The 20,550-nt window shown below is 44.4% G+C and overlaps 1 protein-coding gene across 1 annotated transcript in view; it reads right to left on the bottom strand.

Annotated features, from left to right (window-relative positions):
- SLC4A8 (solute carrier family 4 member 8) overlaps positions 1-20,550 on the bottom strand; it is a 59,525-nt gene that overhangs the window by 24,356 nt on the left and 14,619 nt on the right. Inside the window, exons 7-16 of the mRNA XM_088025720.1 lie at positions 20,010-20,167; positions 19,003-19,090; positions 17,885-18,031; positions 16,976-17,076; positions 10,950-11,124; positions 10,219-10,352; positions 9,229-9,474; positions 5,429-5,534; positions 4,680-4,841; positions 1,295-1,408 (exon numbers count right to left, since the gene is read on the bottom strand). Coding sequence (XP_087881846.1) covers positions 1,295-1,408; positions 4,680-4,841; positions 5,429-5,534; positions 9,229-9,474; positions 10,219-10,352; positions 10,950-11,124; positions 16,976-17,076; positions 17,885-18,031; positions 19,003-19,090; positions 20,010-20,167 — 1,431 coding nt within the window. The remainder of the gene's footprint in view (positions 1-1,294; positions 1,409-4,679; positions 4,842-5,428; positions 5,535-9,228; positions 9,475-10,218; positions 10,353-10,949; positions 11,125-16,975; positions 17,077-17,884; positions 18,032-19,002; positions 19,091-20,009; positions 20,168-20,550) is intronic.

The raw sequence follows: 20,550 nt of genomic DNA, 5'->3' as shown, positions 1-20,550 counted from the left end.
GGATTCTTCTCAGGGCACTGAGGACCCCCAGGCTTTCCCTCCCCTCTGCTCTTGTGGGGCCTGTGGAACCGAGCTCAGCTTCCCATCCTCTGTGTTACTCAGTGCCCCTCAAATGAAACAGATCTAGAGTCCCCCATATGATCATTTGTTTGACTTTTTTGTATATATTTTGGACAAAAATTTTTTTTAATTTTTTTATTAACATATAATGTATTATTTGTTTCAGGGGTACAGGTCTGTGATTCATCAGTCTTACACAATTCAAAGCGCTCACCACAGTACCTACCCTCCCTAATGTCCATCACCCAGCCACCCCATCCCTTCGTCTCCCCTCCACTCCAACAACCCTCAGTTTGTTTACTGAGATTAAAGAGTCTCTTATGGTTCGTCTCCCTCTCCGGTTTTGTCTTGTTTCATTTTCCCCTGCTCTCCCCTATGATCCTCTGTCTTGTTTCTCAAATTCCTCATGTTAGTGAGATCATATGATACTTGCCTTTCTCTGACTGACCTATTTCACTTAGCATAACACCGTCTAGTTCTATCCACGTCATTGCAAATGGCAAGATTTCATTTTTTGATGGCTGCATAATATTCCACTGTGTATATATACCACATCTTCTTTATCCATTCATCTGTTGATGGACATCTAGGCTCTTTCCATAGTTTGGCTATTGTGGACATCGCTGCTATAAACATTGGGGTGCATGTGCCCCTTCAGATCACTACATTTGTATCTTTGGGGTAAATGTATTTTGGGCAATATATTAACAGATTATAGAGAGTTACACAAAAACAATGAAATAGGGCTGAGGAGCTGTCCTGATTACTCTGGCAGGAACGCTACACTGTGGGTAAAGCCCCCTGGCCCACTCACCGCTTCACATGGCAAGATCCTTGAGGACAGGGGCCAAGTCCTAATCCAGCTTCTTTATCCCTTCCGGTGCCCTTAGAGAGTTGATGCTCCATGAAAGAGCTGTTAACCATACTTGTTCCAGGGACCCCACATTTCCACCAAATGTGGTATGTATTTAAGTAAACATGGGCATTCCATTGTTTTAAATTGTAACTTTTCATTCATTAAACCACTTTAGGGTTCTGTTCTCGGACTTTTCGGGCTTGAATTCAGCCAAGCCTGAAGAGTTTGCTCTTCTAAAAGGTAAGGAATGAGGAGCAAAGTGCAGATGGAGGGCACTGCAGAACACAGGATTCGGGTATGGTAAGGCCTTTGAGATTAACTTGGGGGCAGATTCTAGGAAACCACGTGAGGGCACCATGTGCCCTGAAAGTTGTTTACCTTGAACACACTGGGAACTTGAAGTTTTGGTGATGGGACTCCAATCAAAAAGTCAATGATCACCATTGTGAAGATAGTGAGGAAGACAGCAAAGTCACTCACCATGGAGCGTACCTGGCATGAGAAAGGATTGGAAAAGTGTTTTATTAGGTTAAATGCAGTAGAAAAGAATTTAGTATTATAAAAGTTTTAAAAGTCCTCAGAAGCATGCTTTCATTTTATAATTGAATTAATATAAGCATATTTCAACAACAGGAATATGTTAACATGCCCAAGTTAATACCCCAAAAGTGTGGATATGATGGGGGAGAAGGATCTATCCAACAAACTCTCATGTCACCATCCTGACTGTGAAGAGTTCTGTTTGGAGCACTCATGCCCAGGTATAGGCAAGAGTTCTGAGAACTTGGAATGAGATTTTCTGGGACCAGCCAAGGTCCATTTGTGCCAGCCAAGAACCTTGGCAGCAGCATCAACTCCTCTTCTCCCTCATGTCCAACACCTCATCTACCTGCACACGAGTCCTGTTGGCTCCACCTTCATAATCCATCCCGGATCTGAGCACCTGTCACCACCTCCACTGTTTCTATCCTGATCAAGTTCACCATCAGCTCTTGTCCTGGTAAGTACAGCAGACCCTTAACCTTGCTCTGCCCTTGGGGAGCCTGGGTGGCTCAGTCAGTTAAGTGGCTGCCTTCGGCTCAGGTCACAATCCCGGAGTCCCGGGATCGAGCCCTGCATCAGGCTCCCCACTCAATGGGGAGTCTGCTTTTTTTTTTTTTAATTTTTTTATTGTTACGTTAATCACCATACATTACATCATTAGTTCTTGATGTAGTGTTCCATGATTCATTGTTTGTGCATAACACCCAGTGCTCCACGCAGAACGCGCCCTCCTTAATACCCATCACCAGGCTAACCCATCCCCCCACCCCCCTCCCCTCTGGGAGTTTGCTTCTTATGCTCTCTCTCTCTCTCTCAAATAAATAAATTTAAAAAAAAATAAAAAAATAAAGACCTTGCTCTGACCTTCTTGAAAGTTGCCAGACTGGTCATTGAAAACAGAAGTTGGATCAGGTCACTCCTCCATGAAAACCCTGAAATGGTGCCTCATTTCACTGAGGTGAACACCCAAAAGGCCTTGGCCTCTGAGGCCCCCACACTGCAGTCATCACCTCCCTGAACCCAGCTTCTAGGGCTTCTCTGCTCACTCACTCTGCTCCAGCCACACAGACCACTGTCTTGTTTCTTACATGTGCCAAACTCACTCCCACCTCAGGGTCTCTGTGCTTGCTCAGAGACCTGGAAAGCTTTTTCTCCAGGTAACCTCTCGGGTAGTTCCCTCACCCCCTTTATGTTCACGCATGTATCACCTTCTCCTTGAGGTCATCTCTGATGACACCACCCTCCACTCCGGCACCTCCTCTACTCCTTCCCTGCTTCATTTTCTCTATAGCACTTCTCACCATTTTGTGCCCCAGAGGGCTTTATAGTTTAGTGTGGCTTTAATAAAATACAATGCCTCTAAAATGCCCAGTGCCTGCCTTAATCTGAACTTCCAACAGAGATCGAGCAAAATATATCTAAGCCAAAATATATCTTAACCTGACTTTGCTTTCCTTTGAAACCTGAGGTTTCCGGCTCCCTGAACCTGGTTTTATTAGTTTTATTCTGAATGTTACACAAATTCTCTGCACCTGTACCTGCTCCCACCACCATGAGCCATTTTGGGTTCATCTGGGGGGACCAGCCTGGGGTCCAGTGGCCCTCTCCCCTCTGAACTTCTATGGCCCTGACACCCAACTCTATACTGCCGTCTTATATGGACCTGTATGCTTCATATGTTTCCCCTTCCTAAATGATGGCAGAAACCATATTCTAAACTTCCTTTGGGGTGCCTGGATGACTCAGTCGGTTAAATGTCTGCCTTTGGCTCAGGTCATGATCCCAGGGTCCTGGGATCGAGCCCCAGGTCAGGCTGCCTGCTCAGCTGGGAGTCTGCTTCTCCCTCTGCCCCTCCCCCTGCTCCTGTGCTCGCTTTTTCTCTCAAATGAATAAATAAAATCTTTAAAAAAAAAAAAAACTTCTTTTAGGGGCGCCTGGGTGGCTCAGTTGTTAAGTGTCTGCCTTCAGCTCAGGTCATGATCCCAGGGTCCTGGGATCAAGCCCCACATTGGGCTCCCTGCTCAGCGGGAAGCCTGCTTCTCCCTCTCCCACTCCCCCTGCTTGTGTTCCCTCTCTCACTGTGTCTCTCTCTGTCAAATAAATAAATAAAATCTTTAAAAAAATAAAATAAAATAAAAATTAAAAAAAAAACTTCTTTTATATCCCCACTAGCACTTAACCTAGGCCTGGGCAAATAGCTCGTAGAGAACCACCACTTATTAACTATTTGTCCAGACCAGAAACAATGACCCAGAACTTATTTGATACGTGTTTCCCTTAACTACCATGTAGTCTCACTGAAATCTAAGAATGTGTTTTAGTCATGCGTAAATATCTAATCAACTGAGCTCCCCACCCATTCGGACTTCCTGCTCTGCAAACGCACCTGATTGAACCCTCAGTTACAGAAAAACCACCATTTCTCCTCATTTGAACCCCCTTTCAAAGCAAAAGTGGCCCCTTTTAGCCACTCTACACCCAGCCTCTAATTCTGCCCTGCTAAAACAGGGCATCTGCCATCTGCATCAGGAAAGATCGTTGAGGCTTCAAACAGTCACGCAAACCAACTCAGGCCGCTGCTGTCAATGTGACCGGTGATTTCACAAGCTGCCACAAGAGCCATCCCTGGGAAGAGACTTTGGGGTCCCCTATGCATCCAAAGTGATCATCCCAATTTACTATATCTAGGAGCCAGCTCTAGCTATTGTATGCTACAAGTCCCAGTATTCTGGAAATGAAACTTAACAGCATTCTGGAAATGAGAGTTAATAGCTTTTAGAGAACCACCTTAAACCACCTGAACTTTTTTTTTAAGTAATCTCTACCCCTAATGTGGCTAGAGTTAGTTAGGTATCTGACTCTTGATCTTAGCTCAGGTCTTGATCTCAGGGTTGTGAGTTCAAGCCCTTGGTTGCGCTCCAGTGGAACCTAGTTAAAAAAAAAAAAAAAAAGAGTCGCATGCTCTATTGAATGAGCCAGCAAGGCACCCATCACCTGGCACTTTTAAACAAAATTTTTAAGTATTAATGCCTCATCCCACACCACACATTGATGAAAGGTTGCCAGACACTGGAAGAAGAGAATGCCATAGTGTGGCTTACCGGGACATGTGGAGCTTTTGCCACCTGCCACTCCACCCAGCAGGCAGCGTGGAGGCTGAGAATCAACTCTGTTACGTTAGAAATCTAATGCAAAAGCAATGTGTGAGCATGCTACCTACTCTGGTTGGGAAGTAGCGGCTTGTCTTAAATGTCTTTAAGGTGCTCGAGAGGATGAAGGTGGTGAAGAAGAGAATGCAGGACCAAAAGAGCACGTCAGGAGTATAGGGCCCATGATGGCCACACGCAGATCCCGTGAACTCTCCATGCATCTCCTGGCATTCCTGGAGGAACAAGCATTCTGGGTGACAGGAGGCAGGCACAAGGGAATCGACAGCTCTGGCCTTTGAAGCCCACCGCTCGCTGTCACCCGGCAGTGGCCGGGGGTGCGCGGGGAGTGCAGGCCGCCAGCCGCGTCCGCCCGACCTCCATGCAGCGCGGTGCTCCCGCTTACACCGGCCCCTTCCAAGCATGGCAACGACTTCTCATCCCTAGGCACTTTTGGAAATGAAGCCAGGATGGTCCCAAGCAAGCATGCAGTTCTGGGAGGGCCCTGGCAATGTGTAGTGTTTATATGACAGAGCACTTCCCAGTCTGAATGTTCTTCAAGCCTCACTGCATCTGGGCGTGCCCCCCGCCCTGCCTGGTGTCATGCCCACATATCCCTAGCACGGGGTCGCCGGCGAGAGAAGAGGAAAGCAATCTTCTTTTCCCTTTATATACAAGACAACTTCTGAAGGGGGGCGGAAAGGGTCAGTAAGAACCGTTTAAATAAAAAAGAACTTTCTTTTTGAAAATGCCAGACCTTGCAGAAGGGCTACCGAGCTTCCCCCTGGCAGTCACAGTGCCATAACGCAGCTCCCAGACTTACACTAACGGTCAGGTTGGCCCAGTGGACTTCTGTCGTCACGATATTGTGGTCCTTCCAGTACTGTAGGGTATGATTGTTGGGGTTTTCTGGGAGAGTACACCTGCAGCTAAGGGGAAAAGGAAAAAGATTCCTGAAGAAAGCAGCCAAGTACTCCATTAATGCTTTTAGCCATGGGACGCCTGGGTGGCTCAGTCGGTTAAGCATCTGCCTTCGGCCCAGGTCACGGTCCCAGGGTCCTGAGATCCAGTCCCACATCAGGGAGCCTGCTTCTCCCTCTGCCTGCCGCTACCCCCTGCTTGTGTGCGTGCTCTCTCTCTCTTTCTGGCAAATAAGTAATAAATAAAATCTTTAAATACTTTTAGCCATGACTGGGCTAAAGGCTCTGTCAGAGCCTGCCTTGTTGCTCCTTTGCCTGCTTCAGATCCCTGAGATTGGTCCTGTTGCTTGAGGCCCATGCGTAAACCGAACCACATCCTTATTTTTCAGTCAGCCATTACTAAAGACAGACACAAATCAGCATGTGGGCCTTGAATTAAGTTGTGCCGACAACCAAGCTCGGTGCCTCATGTGCCCACAATGAGCCCTGGTGGTTTCCTGCTTAGTTTCTTTCTCTCAGGCCCGTCCCTCGAAATTCAATCTACAGAGCAAGGAGGACCTGATACCCTAGTCGGCTCTCAACAGTCTCCTCCAAGCCTGGCTATCTCCCTCTTGCTCCCTATATCCCGTCACATTCTTGCTCTAAAAATCAGAGTCTCGAGATGCTTGGGTGGCTCAGTCGGGTGAGTGTTTGCCTTCGGCTCAGATCATGATCCCTGGGTATGGGGCTCCTCACTCAGTGGGGAGCCTGCTTCTCTCCCCCTGCCTGCCACTCCCCCGGCTTGTGCTCTTTCTCTGTCAAATAAATAAACGCTTTAAAAAAATAAAAAATAAAAATCAGAGTCTCCTGGAATTGTGATGCAAGCTCTGCACTGCATTATTCCTGGTAATATCCCACCACAGTAGCCTCCTCTTTCATCTAACCAGACCAGATCAGACTTGTCCTACTGGCCACCATGTTACCTCCCAGTCCCAAAATGCTTCATGCTTGAACTGGCTTCCAGTATACACAACTACATAGCCATTCCCACCAACTTTGTATCATCTGTAAATTTAATAAGCATGCCTTCTAACCATCTAGTATCACAAAATTAAAATACAAAAAGATCTCAACAGATTGTAATAGGAGGAAACCGACAAAATGAAAAGTAATTGGGAAAGCTATAAAGTCCTATATTTAAGTATAAAAAATCAATTCCAGGTGTGCCTGGATGGCGCAGCTGGTTGAACGTCAGACTCTTGGTTTCTGCTCAGGTTGTGATCTCGGGGTCATGGATCCACACTCAGCACAGAGTCTACTTGGGACTCTCTCTCTCCCTCTCCCTTTGCTCCCCCACCCCAACCCATGCTCTCTTTCTCTCTCTCTCTCTCTCTAAAATAAATAAATAAACCTTAAAAAAAATCAATTCCAAACTTGGAAGCAAGATGTCCTTTAGTAGGTGAATGGATGAGCTACAGAATACCTAGACAATGGACTATTATTCAGCACTAAAAAGAAACAAACTATCAAGGCATTAAAAGACATAAAAGACCTTTAAGGAGATAATTCTACGTGAACAAAACCAGTCTGAAAAGCCTATATACTGCATGATTACAACTATATGACATTGGGGGAAAGGCACAACTATGTAGATGCTAAAAAAGATCAGTGGTTGCCAGGGGTTGGAGTGTTAGCAAGGGATGAGTAGGCAGAGCACAGAGGATTTTTAAGGCAGTGAAACTATTCTGTATGATACTATAATAGTGGATATGTCATTATAGATTCATCAAAACCCACAGAATGTATAATACCGAGTGAACCCTAACATAAACTATGGACTTTGGGTGATAATGATGTATCAATGTAAATTCAATGGTTGCAACAAACTTACCACTCTGGTATATGGGATGGTGACAGCAGAGGAGACTGCACATGTGTGGGAGCAGAGGGTAGATGGGAACTCTCTGCATCTTCTGCTCAATTTTGCTGTGAACCTAAACTGCTCTTAAAAAATCAGTTCCAGGGGCGCCTGGGTGGCTCAGTCAGTTAAGCGTCTGCCTTCAGCTCAGGTCATGATCCCCGGGTCTTCAGATGGAGCCCCAGGTAAGGGAGGCGTCTGCTTCTCCCTCTCCCTCTGCCCTTCCCCCAACTTGTGTTTTCTCTCTCCCTCCCACCCTCTCTCTCTCAAATAAATAAAATCTTTTTAAAAATTAAGTAATTAATTAAAAAATTTAAAAATGAGTTCAACACATACTAACATAAAATCATTTAAAGAGTTGGAGAGTTCTAGCTTCACAGCTCCAACAGTGGAATGCAACTAAGAAAAATACCATCTTGAGCTTTATTAACACAGAATTCCAGTGTCCTGATCCAAAGTCTACTCAGTCCAGGGCTGCTTACGTTTGTCTGTCTTCTCCCACTGGGATATAAGCCTCAGGAAGGTAGATCCTTCGTTTGTCATGCCTTATGTTTCAAGGGCCTAAAACAGTGCCTGGCACATAGTAGGTTCTCAACAAATATTTTTAAATGACTATATGATTTTTTTAAAAGATTTTATTTGTTTATTTGACAGAGACACAGTGAAAGAGGGAACACAAGCAGGGGCAGTGGGAGAGGGAGAAGCAGGCTTCCCGCAGAGCAGGGATCATGACCTGAGCCGAAAGCAGACGCCCAATGACTGAGCCACCCAGGCGCCCCTGAATATATTTTTAAAAAGGTCAAAGAATGAACCTTACCCCAATACCCATCGGCAATCCACAAGGCTTTAAAAATCATACCTCCTAATGGTCGTTATTTTGTAATAAAATAATTTCAAAATTCTAACAAATTTTCTATGAATTCGGACCTTCAAAAGGTTAATAAATGGATAAGCAAAATCTACAGAAGTGTGTCTGTGGCTAGGTGACAGACACCTCCATGCAGTCTGCTCTCTCTGTTCAGACAGTTTCAGGTTGAAATTGTTCGCTTCACAACCAGACCCTCCTCATCAGAAATGTACAGCCAGCAGGGAGGGAACTTGATGGATAGAGCTAAAGGTTGAGGATCTTTAGCCATAATTTGGAGAATACAATTCCAGAGAAGAAATGTTTTATAGGGCCAGACTCTCCTAGATGGTTGAAAACACAGCCAAATACTGGGTTTCATTTCCAGCTGATCCAAACTGTATTAAACGTGTGAAGAAAATGGTCTCTTGGGTTGAAATCCCTAGGTAAGTAAATAGATTATTAGATTGTTAGGAAACAAAGTAAGAGGCCCATGGAACTCTAAGGAATTACTATTATATCTCTACCTAATGATACCTAAGAGTAGCCTATACATACTTGCAGAGAATCTTCATAACATGGTCCAGGGACTCACAAATCCTTGCAAAAAGAAGTCCCTCCCAACAACTCACTTGAACTCTTCCCGCTCCCTTTGCAGCCTATTTTTGTCTCATGGCTGAACCAAAAGCCATGCTCTGGAAAGCAGTTCTCATATGCCCTGAGTTTCACTCTTAATCCATCCTCTCCATCATCACTCCTAACTGTTCTCCTCTCGGGCATCTCCCCCAGGTCTCCACATCCCCACCTGAGCCCTATTTCCCAGTGAGAGGGGCCAAGACCCTTCCTTATTCCTTAACACAAACTACAAGTACTGCCTGGTACACTGTATCCAGCCAATAAACTCAGGCCTTCTGCTCAATTAAAAAAAAAAAAAAAAAAGACAAAGCAGAAAGCATACTTACTAATACAGGCTAAGGTGGTCCAGCTGGCTGTGCATGTGGATGGGGTAGGTCTCTGCCAGGTGAATCAGCTTTTCTATGGCTTCATAGATGAAAATAATGCAAATCAGGGAGGCAAACGCTTCTTCTGTGAAGCGGGTAATGTAACAGACAAGGGAACTGGCATCAGTCGCCACAAGGACAATACACAGGAAGGCGGTCCACAGTCCAATACAAGCTCGCAGGGAGAGGTATGAAAGAGCGTAGTCTCTGAAACAAGACCAAGGTTCATCAGAAAGTATGGATGGATGAATTACAAGACAAAGGGTCAGAAATGTGGTTAGTTCATCTCATAGTACCCATTCAAGTATTGTGACCTAGTTTATCCCTAATTCTAACAGTCCTTCCCTCCTAAATGTTGCCCAGGGACAGCTGTGACAAAAGATCTGCTCCGCAGCTGGTATTTGCCACAGCAAGGACGTGGGAAGCGGAGAAGGAAGGAATTGCCCGTCACCCATTTCTGCCGTTACCGGCCAACGTGATTCGGATCTTATTCTTGCAGCAAGGAAAAAGGAGCTCGCCCTTGTTCCACATGTTCCTACTCCTAATGCAAAATGAAGAAAAGATTTTATAGGAAAAGTAGGGAAACAAGGGCACTGCCAAGTCCCTACCGTCACTAGCAACCAGAATATGAAGGGGGCATATTAGGCCAAATTAAAAATGGACTTGAAATAAAAATAGAGGAATCTGAATTGGCTAGGGAACTTTTTTTTTAAAAGATAAAAAGTCAAGACTTCAATAATGGCTGAGGGACATTAATAAAGCTCTTTAAGACTTTATTTTAGGTACGGTACTACCCGGGGGGCAGGACAACAGACCAAATGATGTTCTTCTTTCGGGTTTTACAATCCAGAGTAACATTTGCCTGCTTATACTCGCCTAGGATCCGGGCATTCAATCCTAACAACACAATAACACATCCAGTAAGAGTTTTCAGAAAACCAAATGTCTTACTTGCAGAATTTGAACAAAATCTTTTCAAATACAAGCACTGGCCCCGTACTTCCCAGGATGGTGAGAGCCTGTCCCGCAAACAAGGAATAGGCAATCCCAGTCATGGAGGCTCCAAACAAGGATTCAATTGCACTCTGAGGGGAGAAAAGAAATCATCAGAGTCCATAGCCCATCTGTAACCAGTAATGTGGGCTTCTGTACATTCCTGACTTAGGTCTCTTGTGTGCCCCGACAAGCCATTTGCTTGTATTTCATCTTAGCAAGAGTGAAGAATACACACTATCTAATACTCCTGTAAATGGATACCACTTTGATAATTCAGGTGCCCAAATCCAACCACATATGATTTCTTAACTAAGTCCTGTTCTTCAGCGATTCCATTCAGTACTGAAATATACATAGAAAGCACAATGATACCATTCACACTACGAGCCGTCAGTCAGAGTCACCTTAAATATCGAAAGACATTGATATATCATTTTCCATCTTTTGAGCACCAGGTAATCCAACTGGGCAATCAACTACTGAAATTGATATCAAGCAGAAGAGAGTCTGTTCTAAAGGGAAAACTGTTGCTGTCTGGTATGAAGTCGGAAGACCACAGTAACTCAGTAGAGAGAATCCAATCTCCTCAGTCCTAGCCCAGGGGATTTTCCCCTCAGCGGACTTGGCAGGCAGCACAATATTTTCAGTCTTGTTTGGGACCAAGAGAAGTGGTTAAAAGTCCTTACTATGCGCCCCTCAGTGGCTTCTCCGAGCAATCCCCCAAAGGTGATGACAGGTGACATGCAGGCACAGTACAGGAACAGAAAGGAGGCCAAACACTGTAAGCTGAGTGCGTCCCGGTAGTCGCTCCAGTACCAGGGGGCCTTCCGCTTGATGTCCAATATCAAGCCCCCAAAGAGCCTGTGGAAACATGGCAGACAGGCCTCTGACATTGTCCCTCTTCTGTGTAAGTATCTGAACAGCACCCATTTGAAAAGCATTTCAAATGTGTTCTGTACTGAAGACATAATTCGCCTGCAATTTGACCCCAAGTACAAGAGCTCTCTCGGGGGTCAGCACAGATTCTATTTGCAGCTAAGGGCGTGAATTTGAATGATTATCCCAAGCATGAAAAGAATGAATTTGGGTGTGCATATCACCCATTCAATAAGAAGTTCCGAAAAAATTAACGTGACATTAAGTAATAGCTTCAAACTTCAAATCCTGAGCTGTTAGGAGGAAATGTGCAAAACCAATTCAAGGTATTAAAGTTGTTAGTTTTAGTATAATATGTAATCTAGATTAAAAAAAACCCCATCACATGCACTTTCCTACTCTGAACAGCTACCCACCTTCCTGTTGAGAAATTAGCATAATAATTCATTCATGCAGTTGACAAGTAGTAGCAGATACTTGTGTCAGGCATTGTGCCAGATACTGGAGATGCAGCAGTGAGCAAGACAACACAGCTCTTCTCTCCAGGACCTGCAGTCTAGTGCAGGAGATAGGCAGTGCTGTGAGGGTGCCCCAGGCGGCATAGGACGAGGGACATTTCCGCAGGGACTCAGAGAAAGGACCAGGAGTCGGCCAGATGAGGCAGAGGGGCTAGCACGGGCGCCACCTAGAGGCGAGAGCGCATGGCTGATGGAGATACGGCTGGAAGACAGTGTGAGGAGCCAATGCCAATAGAGGAGGATGGAGAAGCTGGAGAAGCCAAGTCCCGAAGAGTCTTGTAAACTGTTTTACGGAATTAGAACTTTATGCTAATGGCATGTCATATCACTGAAGGATTGTAAACAGGAGAACAACATAAACATGCATTCTGGAAGGATCACTCTGGCAGGGGTGTAATGAATGGAATGTGGGGCGAGACTGGAGGCAGTGGGTTGGGATGAGGAGAAGTGGATGGACTCAAGGGCTTAACAAGGAAGTAGAATCAACAGGACTTGGTGGCAGGACTTCGGGGACCCTTCTCCACTTCCCAAGGATGAGACGGATCAAGAGCAAGATATCCCACACCAAGGAGGAGGAGTGTTCTCAAACGGGGTCACTTTCTCTAAGACTGGAGTCACTGCACCAGAGTGAAAGTTGGTAGGTGAGTCACAAAAAGAGTCACTCAGCATTCTACAGGACAAATGGCCTGGTCTCTTCTACAAGTCAGTGGCACAGGAAAAAAAAATGAAGGAGAGTTGTCATAGAATGGGATCATAATAACCAAATGCAATCCCTGATTGGACCCTATGTCAAACAAATGAACTCTAAAAGGATGTTGCTAAGAAAATCACAAAAAGTTGAATATGAACAGAACATTAGATAATTTAAAGAATCAGTGTTAATTGTGTTAGATTTCTTAATGGCATGATAGTTGTTTCTTAAAATGTCCTCATCAAACAGAGATACGTACTGAAGTAGTTACAGGTAAAATGACATGATACTGGTGATTTGGTTTTAAATAATCTAGAAAACATAAAAATAAAACAATTTAGTGGGGAGAAATAGATGAAACATAATTGGCAAAGTGTTGATCACTGTTGATGGGCACATGGGGGTTCATTATACCATTCTCTCTTCTCTCTTATGTGTTTGAAATGTTCTACAATAAAAAGCTGAAAACAAAAAACGAGCTTCATGAAAGGAGGCTTGGCCAGCCCTTCCTCTCTGCCTGGGAGCCCGGAGGAGAACCAGGAGGCCTGGAACCTGGGTGCCAGGGGAGAAGGCGGAGCCAGCTCACGTGCTCTCTCTCTCTCTCTCTCCATTTGAATGGCCTCTCTCCCCTAGCCAGGTGCAATGAGGGTGCAGGTGGACACAGGGCAGATACTGTTCTATCTTACCCATTTGCTCTTTTCCTCTGGTTTGGGTGGGTATAGTTGGGATTCACCGTTCTTTAATTTACAGCAGTAACATCACAATCTGGGTCTTGGCTTAGGGAAGAGAGGCAAAGCTAGCTTTGTTTTTAGTCTATCTGGCAAACCTAGCTTAGGTAAGGAGCTATGTATAGGGTCTAACCTAGAGTGTGAGAATTCCACCTCAGGGTTTGTAACCAAGGCTCCAATTTGTAATAAAGTGTCACTATGTTTTGCTTTCTCCTCTAGGTAAATAGGACCTTATAGGCAGTTGTGACTAGTCTAGGGTGCAATATGAGTGTTTCTGGGTCTTTACCAACACAGAACCTTGGTACCATGTGAATGGTACCTCTTAATCATTGATGACCTTCCTCTGGAGGGTATTATTCTGGGAAAATAATCTCCTACTGCAGTAATGAGCCTCACCCCACTAGGCAACCGGAGACACTGCCATGATAGCTCAGCCCCCTGGATGCAGGAGACACCTTCAGGGAGGAGTGTCTGTGAGTAACAGACAAAAGATTTATGTGAAATGGATTCATGGGACGCCAATAGAAAGGGAGGACATCTGTTTGTCTAGCAGTGATTAAAAGGGGAAGGAAGGGGTGCCTGGGTGGCTCAGTTGGTTAAGTGTCTGCCTTTGGCTAAGGTCATGATCCCGGGGTCCTGGGATCGGGCCCTGCGTGGGACTCCCTGCTCCGCGGGGAGCCTGCTTTTCCCTCTCCCTCTGCCCCTCCTCCCCTGCTTGTGCTCTCTCTCTCTCAAATAGATAAATAAAATCTTTTTTAAAAAAATAAATAAAAGCAGAAAGAAAAGATTTGAGGGTCTTATTGATAATGTAACTATAAATTAATAAAATAATTTCTGAATACTGTTTAGAGAGTCAGACTTAATATCTCACTCATGCATAAAATCAGATCATAATTGCACATCTACCACAAGACCAGGCATGGATGCTTCTCTTCACATTTGAGACTTCCTTTCCCTTTCAACACTATCCTTGATGTTCAAGTTTCTTGGGGGGTAGGAGGCACACAGGGATATGAATTTAAGCTTGATGCAAGACAGGACTTACCCGTGTAGAGGGTCACTAGGCTCTGGAGCACTGACTTAGGGAGCCCCTCTCTGGAGGGCTTTAGGGCCAGGACAGCCATCCTCTGTCTGGTGTGCTTTGAAAGAAACCTGTGTGAAGTGTGGGGGGGATCATCGCGATAGCAGCTCCTGATTCCTTTTTTCATTAACCCTTCCCAAAAGCGGCGTCCCCAATAAGGTACATAAATATACCTTGGAAAAACCCTTTCCAGAGTAGCCTCCCTGTGGTGAAGCTTCTGGCCTAGGAACACGCTAGTCAGATTTTCCTCTTTGTTAGGTATGGGAATGCGTCAGCATCACTGCTTGCATCAACATCCGGGAGGTCCAAGACGATGTGTTAGCCCTGGCATGGTGGGTCACGTAATACAGAACTCGGAGTACTGCTTTCCACCTGTCTCTTTCCCACCTTCTTAGAATCTACACTCCCCCATCTTCATATACCTCACCGTCCAACAAGTAGAACATCCCCTAGGTCTCCAAGTTTTGCCCCAGGCTATACAACATCATATGCATAAAGCAGGTCTTCCACCTCAAAGAAATACAGCTAATGGTGTGAAGAACTACAAAGCCCAGGCTGCTAATATATTTTTGGTCTGTGCAGTCCAGGCACGTCCAGAAATGTCTAGGATGTCCATCTGCACGGGCAGGAAAATGTTCACTCTTTGAGAGTGATCTCAATACTTTGAGATTAGGAAAGGGGCAAGAGTGGGCACAGAATCATAATGTCTGATGCAGGCAATAAGTCAGCTTGTAGTAGTCACTACAAGGCTACAATGGGAGAAAGGCCACGTGTCTTGAGGTCTTCTACTAGGGCTCTGAGGAAAACTTTAGGAGCTCAGGAAGAGGAAGTATCTCCTCACCAAGCCGACTTAGGCTCTGAGCCTAGATAACCCTTCCTGTCAGCCTTATCACCTCCATAACTTCCTGACAAGACACGAAGGGAGAGCCTCCTCACACCCTATGTGAATTTGTGAGTAAGGGTACTTTGATACTATGAGTAAGCATGTGATGATTCTGGCTGTATGAGATTCTCTTTTGGGATGTCAGGCACCATTGCTGAGAATCTATAGTTGTTGAGATACAATCTAATGATCTCCCAAACCCCCTGTGGAATTGATTATAAATGACCCCCTCAAAAGGCTTGAGATTCTAGTTTATTCTCATCTGACATCAAAGGAAACCTGAAACCTCTCTTCTGCATGGATATCATTTGGAGGAAATCCTGCTGCACTCATTTCCACTACCTCCAAATTCTAAGTCCTGGGGTGTGGACACAATTTATATTCAAAAGATAAATCCCAAGTCTGAAATACTATCAAAGGTATACCCAAGACTCTTCCCCTAAAAAAAACACGACCTCTTCCAGGACAGTCTCAATCCTAGAACCTAGTCTAAGGACAGATGGTTCCCTTGAACTGCTTCTCAATACCAGGCCTCCCACCCAATTCAGACCTCTCCCAACTTTAAAGAAAATGTTAAACTCACATTTGGAGTTTGCTCCCTCATTTCAGTGGCCTCCTTCCATCAAAGGACGGTTCCTTTCCTCCATGATCGCTCCCCAGAACCCAGTTATCTTTCCCCATCCTCAAATACCTTCCTCCAGCCAGGAAACAAACACATTCCCCCCTCTGGACACTGCTAGTTAAGTGCCTTTTCTCCTGTTTCTCAGTCTCCTTTCCTGGCTCCTCCCTGAATTTTCAAGAGTAGAAAAATAGATGACTATCTAAAATTCTAAAAAAAAACCCTGAGTTTCCACTGCGTAGAGTACTGAGGATAGAAAAGGAGAGCAACTTCAAGCAAAGAGGAAAAAAATAAGGCGAAAGCAAGGAAGTAGAAGATGTAACAGAGCTTCTCTCCATGACCACTGTCCTATCCTGAGAATCTCCACTCTTCTTCGACACCAGCACAGTTCATAGGCCAGAACGATGGTCTCAACCTTCTTCCACAATCTGGGGAGACCCTAGATGTCACTCCAACCCAAAATATCACCCTCTTTTACTACCTTCCTACCTGGCAAATAAAAGTGAGTCTAGAGACCTGCTTCCCTAACCTCCCATAGAGAACCTTCTCCTTGGGCATCTGTCCATAGAATCTTGGCCCAGAAGAGTAGACTGACTATCCTGAGATACACACACCTAAAATACTACTTATGTGCCTACCCAAAGGGTGTTTCTTAACTTCAAATAATCACTCGATATTTATCTATATTTACTCCACTCATGCTACAGAACAGGGATCATTCTAAAAGTATTCATTCACAAGTTCATCAGATATTGAGTGCCTACTCTGTGCAGGGCACGGTGCTGGGTGCTGGGAATATAATGGGCACCCCACCCATATGGAGCAAACTTTCTAGCAGGAAGACAACAAATCAAGCAATAATCATTAAGTATGAGAAGGGCTATAACCAGGGGGGTAGGAGGAGGCTGGCAGACAAGTGAGGACAGAGCTCAAAGCTGTGACACCACATAGCAGGAACACCTAACCTCATCTACAGAGTCTTACCAGGCTTTCCAAAGGAAGTGACACCTAAGCTGAGACAAAGGATAAGTGGCAGTTAGGAGATAAGGAAGGGGATGAGTGTTCAAATCAGGGAACAGTGTGTGGAAAGGACTGGAGGGGAGACAGACTGTGGTAGGTGGTTTGAGAAACTTGAATGAATGAATATGATACCTGATATATTTGCAATACTTATTATAGTCAGTGGTTCCATTTGGAAAGTCATTCCCAGCCAATATACTACAGAGAAGAAGGCTGAAAGCAAAGAGTATGACTCATTCCTTTACACACCTTCAGCCCAGTAAGGAGCATGAGCTGTGAAGCATCCCCGAACTTACCGCCCGGTGCGCTGAAGTTCTGGCCCGCTGTGGCCCCCATGTGGTTCTGGTTCTATGTGGCAAACATTTCCATTTGGAACTCCGGGCATTTTCCTTTTCTCCTTTTAACAAAGGACCCCAAAATTAGTAAAGTCAGCCATCTCTTCTGTCCTTCCTGCTAACAGGGGGGAGTGGTAATGAGATAATCCAAAAGCAGCCCCCAAATACCCAAGTGTTTGTAGTTTTCAAATGCATTTACTGATTTGGGGCAGTTTAGAAAAACAACACCACCATATAATTTCTCCCCCTCTCTACTAGTACCTGACTCCTAACTCTGCCTTTTCCAGAGACAAAAATATGGAGGCTTCAGCATCAGCTATGACCTAAGTTCCAGTTTCAAATCTCCCTCTGTGTAATCTTACTTTCCCTTAAAACTTTGAAGATAGTTTTATTTCTTTAAAAAATTAAGGATAAAAATACCTACTTGGGGATGTTGCTGGCAAGGCTGAGTTAGTATTTGTAAAGCGCCAGGCTTATTGGCTAGTGTACAAGAGCTCCTTTCCCACCTTTAACCTGGCCGAAGCATGGGCGACTCTACTCGCTCTCTCTCCGCAACTTGCTCTTTTCATTGCATGGCTTCATCCACAATCTACTCCCAAGAAATGTCCTTCCCTCCCCTCTCTGCCATTCCACATCAAACCAGCAAAAGCCACTCGAAATTTCTCTAGAGTAATCCTGACTGATCACATCACCTGAGCCTACCTATGTTACTGTATACTTATTTTTTATAACTGTTCTGTTCATTCTACATGTCCCAAAAAGGGCCATGTCTTGATTTATTTAGTATATATCCACATGGTCTTTGCTTTGTCCACGGTGGGTACTCAGTAAGTGGCACTAAGCCACCACTGGCTAATGTGCATACATTACCTGGGAAGGGACATTTTTCGGTGGTTCAATTCTAATGGAGGGGTCCCACTCCCCTGGAGGCAAAACCGTGACCTGATCCAGGAACTCATCAATCCCCGCCAGGAGATCATCTCGCTCTTTCGCCTTATATGCCACATCATGAAAAATCTACAGGGAAGAAAAAATCCTCAGGAAATTTGAAAATAACTTTACTTAAAACAATCACCAGTGAATATGGTGAAGGACAGATACAACCTCATGATTTTTATCTCTGTCATGTGGATCTGAAATGTGGAAAACTTTAGCATTTAAAAAAATGCAAAGATGAAAGGATAAAAAACATAAACCTGAAGATGAGATGGGTCAAAAAGAACTGGCCATATGTATGTTAGTACAAGAAAAGATAAGACTCTAACATTGTATCATTGCCATCGCTCCAAAGAATGGAACAAAAGGCAAAATGCATGGGAAAATTTCCAGATCACAATAGTTGGAAAAACTGGATGGAATTACTAACGAAGGTCCCTCCATGAAATAAGTTTCCCAATCAAAGAGAAATGATAAAACACAATCCCCATCTGCCTCTACCCGCTATGACACAAGCCTTAAAAACTTTACATTGTAGCTTACGTGAGCAGTGCACGCCTCACTAGGGTATGTGGTGGGGATTCAGCACCATGGTGGCCAAAATACCCAGTTGTCTTGGGACATTCACATTACAGTGCCCAAGCTCACACCCCTGACCCTTATGCAAACTGGTCTCATTTACATGGAATAAGAGTGAGGTTTCTTTATGTAAATGGCTTTTATGCAGGTAATTAACCATCCTCTCCAGAGTGTTGTCAGCCTTAGTATCTTTCTCTGTAGGTATCCTAATTGGCAATAATAACTTTCCCAGAAAAGGATTTCTCTGCATCCTTGATTACTCAAAAAGGGAGAGATGACATAGGAAGAAATACCCCCAGAAGGTTTGGTCCTCCCACAAAAGGCATTTAGAGAAGTGACCTGAACTGCTTCCCAGAAGATAATTACCCAGAATGGTAATTACTTTATCTCCAACAAATAGCACAGGACCTGGCACAGAGTAAAGACTCAATAAATATCTGTGGCATGAATGGAAAGCAGGAAGTGATACATACCTCATCAGTCATGATGGTAGCCATGGATCTGCCAATCTCATGGTACTGCTGACCTTTCCCTACTGGACCCAATAGGATAAACAAAAATCTGGCAACACATACAGAGGAAGAAATTATAAATTATGTCAGTAAACATAAGGAAGTGACACCTTATTCCTCTCCAAACAACAAAACATTTCTCTTTCCTATTAAACAGAAATCACTGTTGTAACTTCAATAAAAGGAGACAGGCTAATGATGGAGCAGTAGAAGTTGCCCTGACCTAAGAGCTCCAGTATGCATTGGAGGCTATTTGTAGGACTCCATTCAATAACGTGGTTATCATCCTTAGGGTTTCCAAAGACACAATTCCTTGCTATAGAAAAAATGCTTTTTTCAAAACATGCCATTGTAGTTCAAATTCAAAGTTTTCTGAATCTCATTCATTGCTCTAATAAGAAAATGATGGGGAAAGGCGAGGGATAAGGAAGTTGAAATGATCAAGCCCAGTAGAGGAGTCTAAATAGTGTTCTGGACATCTGAATACTCTGTAATTAATGGGGCTCTGAATCACCTGAGTCACCATCTTCAGAGCGCATGAATAGCGTTTTGAACAAATGCGGACATATTTGCAAACCTACAAATCCTGCCAGAACCGTGGAAAAAGACATCAATACCTTTGCTCAGAGACACTTTCCTGGGACACGGCTCTGTAAAACTGGGAGACTAAGACTCAGGCTTCCCATCCTAACAAGTGATTAGCCCGTGATATGCTCTTTGGATGCTCTGCAATTCTCCATTCCCAAGCCTGTAGGTACTGTATAGTACCTACTGTATAGCCTTGCAAGTCTTAGAATCCTTCTGCATGGAGGTTAATCAAATATAACCCCAGTGAGAGTACTGCTGAATTTTAAATAGCATTCTCCAATTAATCCTAAATTTTGGCATTAGCTGGTTTCTTCCACCAGAGCTCACACAAATCTGTACTTGAGACAGAATGCACTGAGTTTTCCAGTCCTTGTCTTTACCTGGTTGGGATGGGCACTTCGGTCAGGCCCGAGAGAAGAACAGCTGGAGATAGCCTCACAAAGGCAACAATGGGGCGGTCCAGAGTATCCACCTCTCCAACCAGGACATTTGAGGCCTCTGCCCCAGTGGGAATTTTTTTCATGAAATGAAGATCCACCTGAAAGTCCAAAAGAATCCTCTGACACCCTAGGAGCGTCACCTCAAACATCAATCAACACTCTCGCACCTTACATTCATCTGTCATTTTATGATTTAACAAATGTTTTCTCACACTATTTCATGTAATCCTTACAATAACTCTGTAAAGTGGATAAAACAGAGCTCATCAGCCCCACTTTTTTATTTTAAAACATGAAGCAGCTGAGACCCAGGGAGGTGAAGTTGACTGCTCAATGGAGCTTTGAAGAGAGAGAATTTAAATCCCGGTGTTCTGATTTGAATTCCATTACACCACCCTTTCTCAGAGACTGTTTTTGAAGCTCTAGGTCATATTTTTTCCATTTTAAAATACCTGAATGCTTTGTCAGAAGTTTCAGCTTT

The sequence above is a fragment of the Eumetopias jubatus genome, unplaced genomic scaffold (genome assembly GCF_037043125.1).
Source record: "Eumetopias jubatus isolate StellerSeaLion01/CBP00866 unplaced genomic scaffold, mEumJub1_p1.0 scaffold_8, whole genome shotgun sequence".
In the NCBI taxonomy this organism is placed as follows: Eukaryota; Metazoa; Chordata; class Mammalia; order Carnivora; family Otariidae; genus Eumetopias; species Eumetopias jubatus.
Note: the sequence above shows the minus strand (reverse complement) of the source record. Positions and strands in the feature narration are given on the sequence as shown.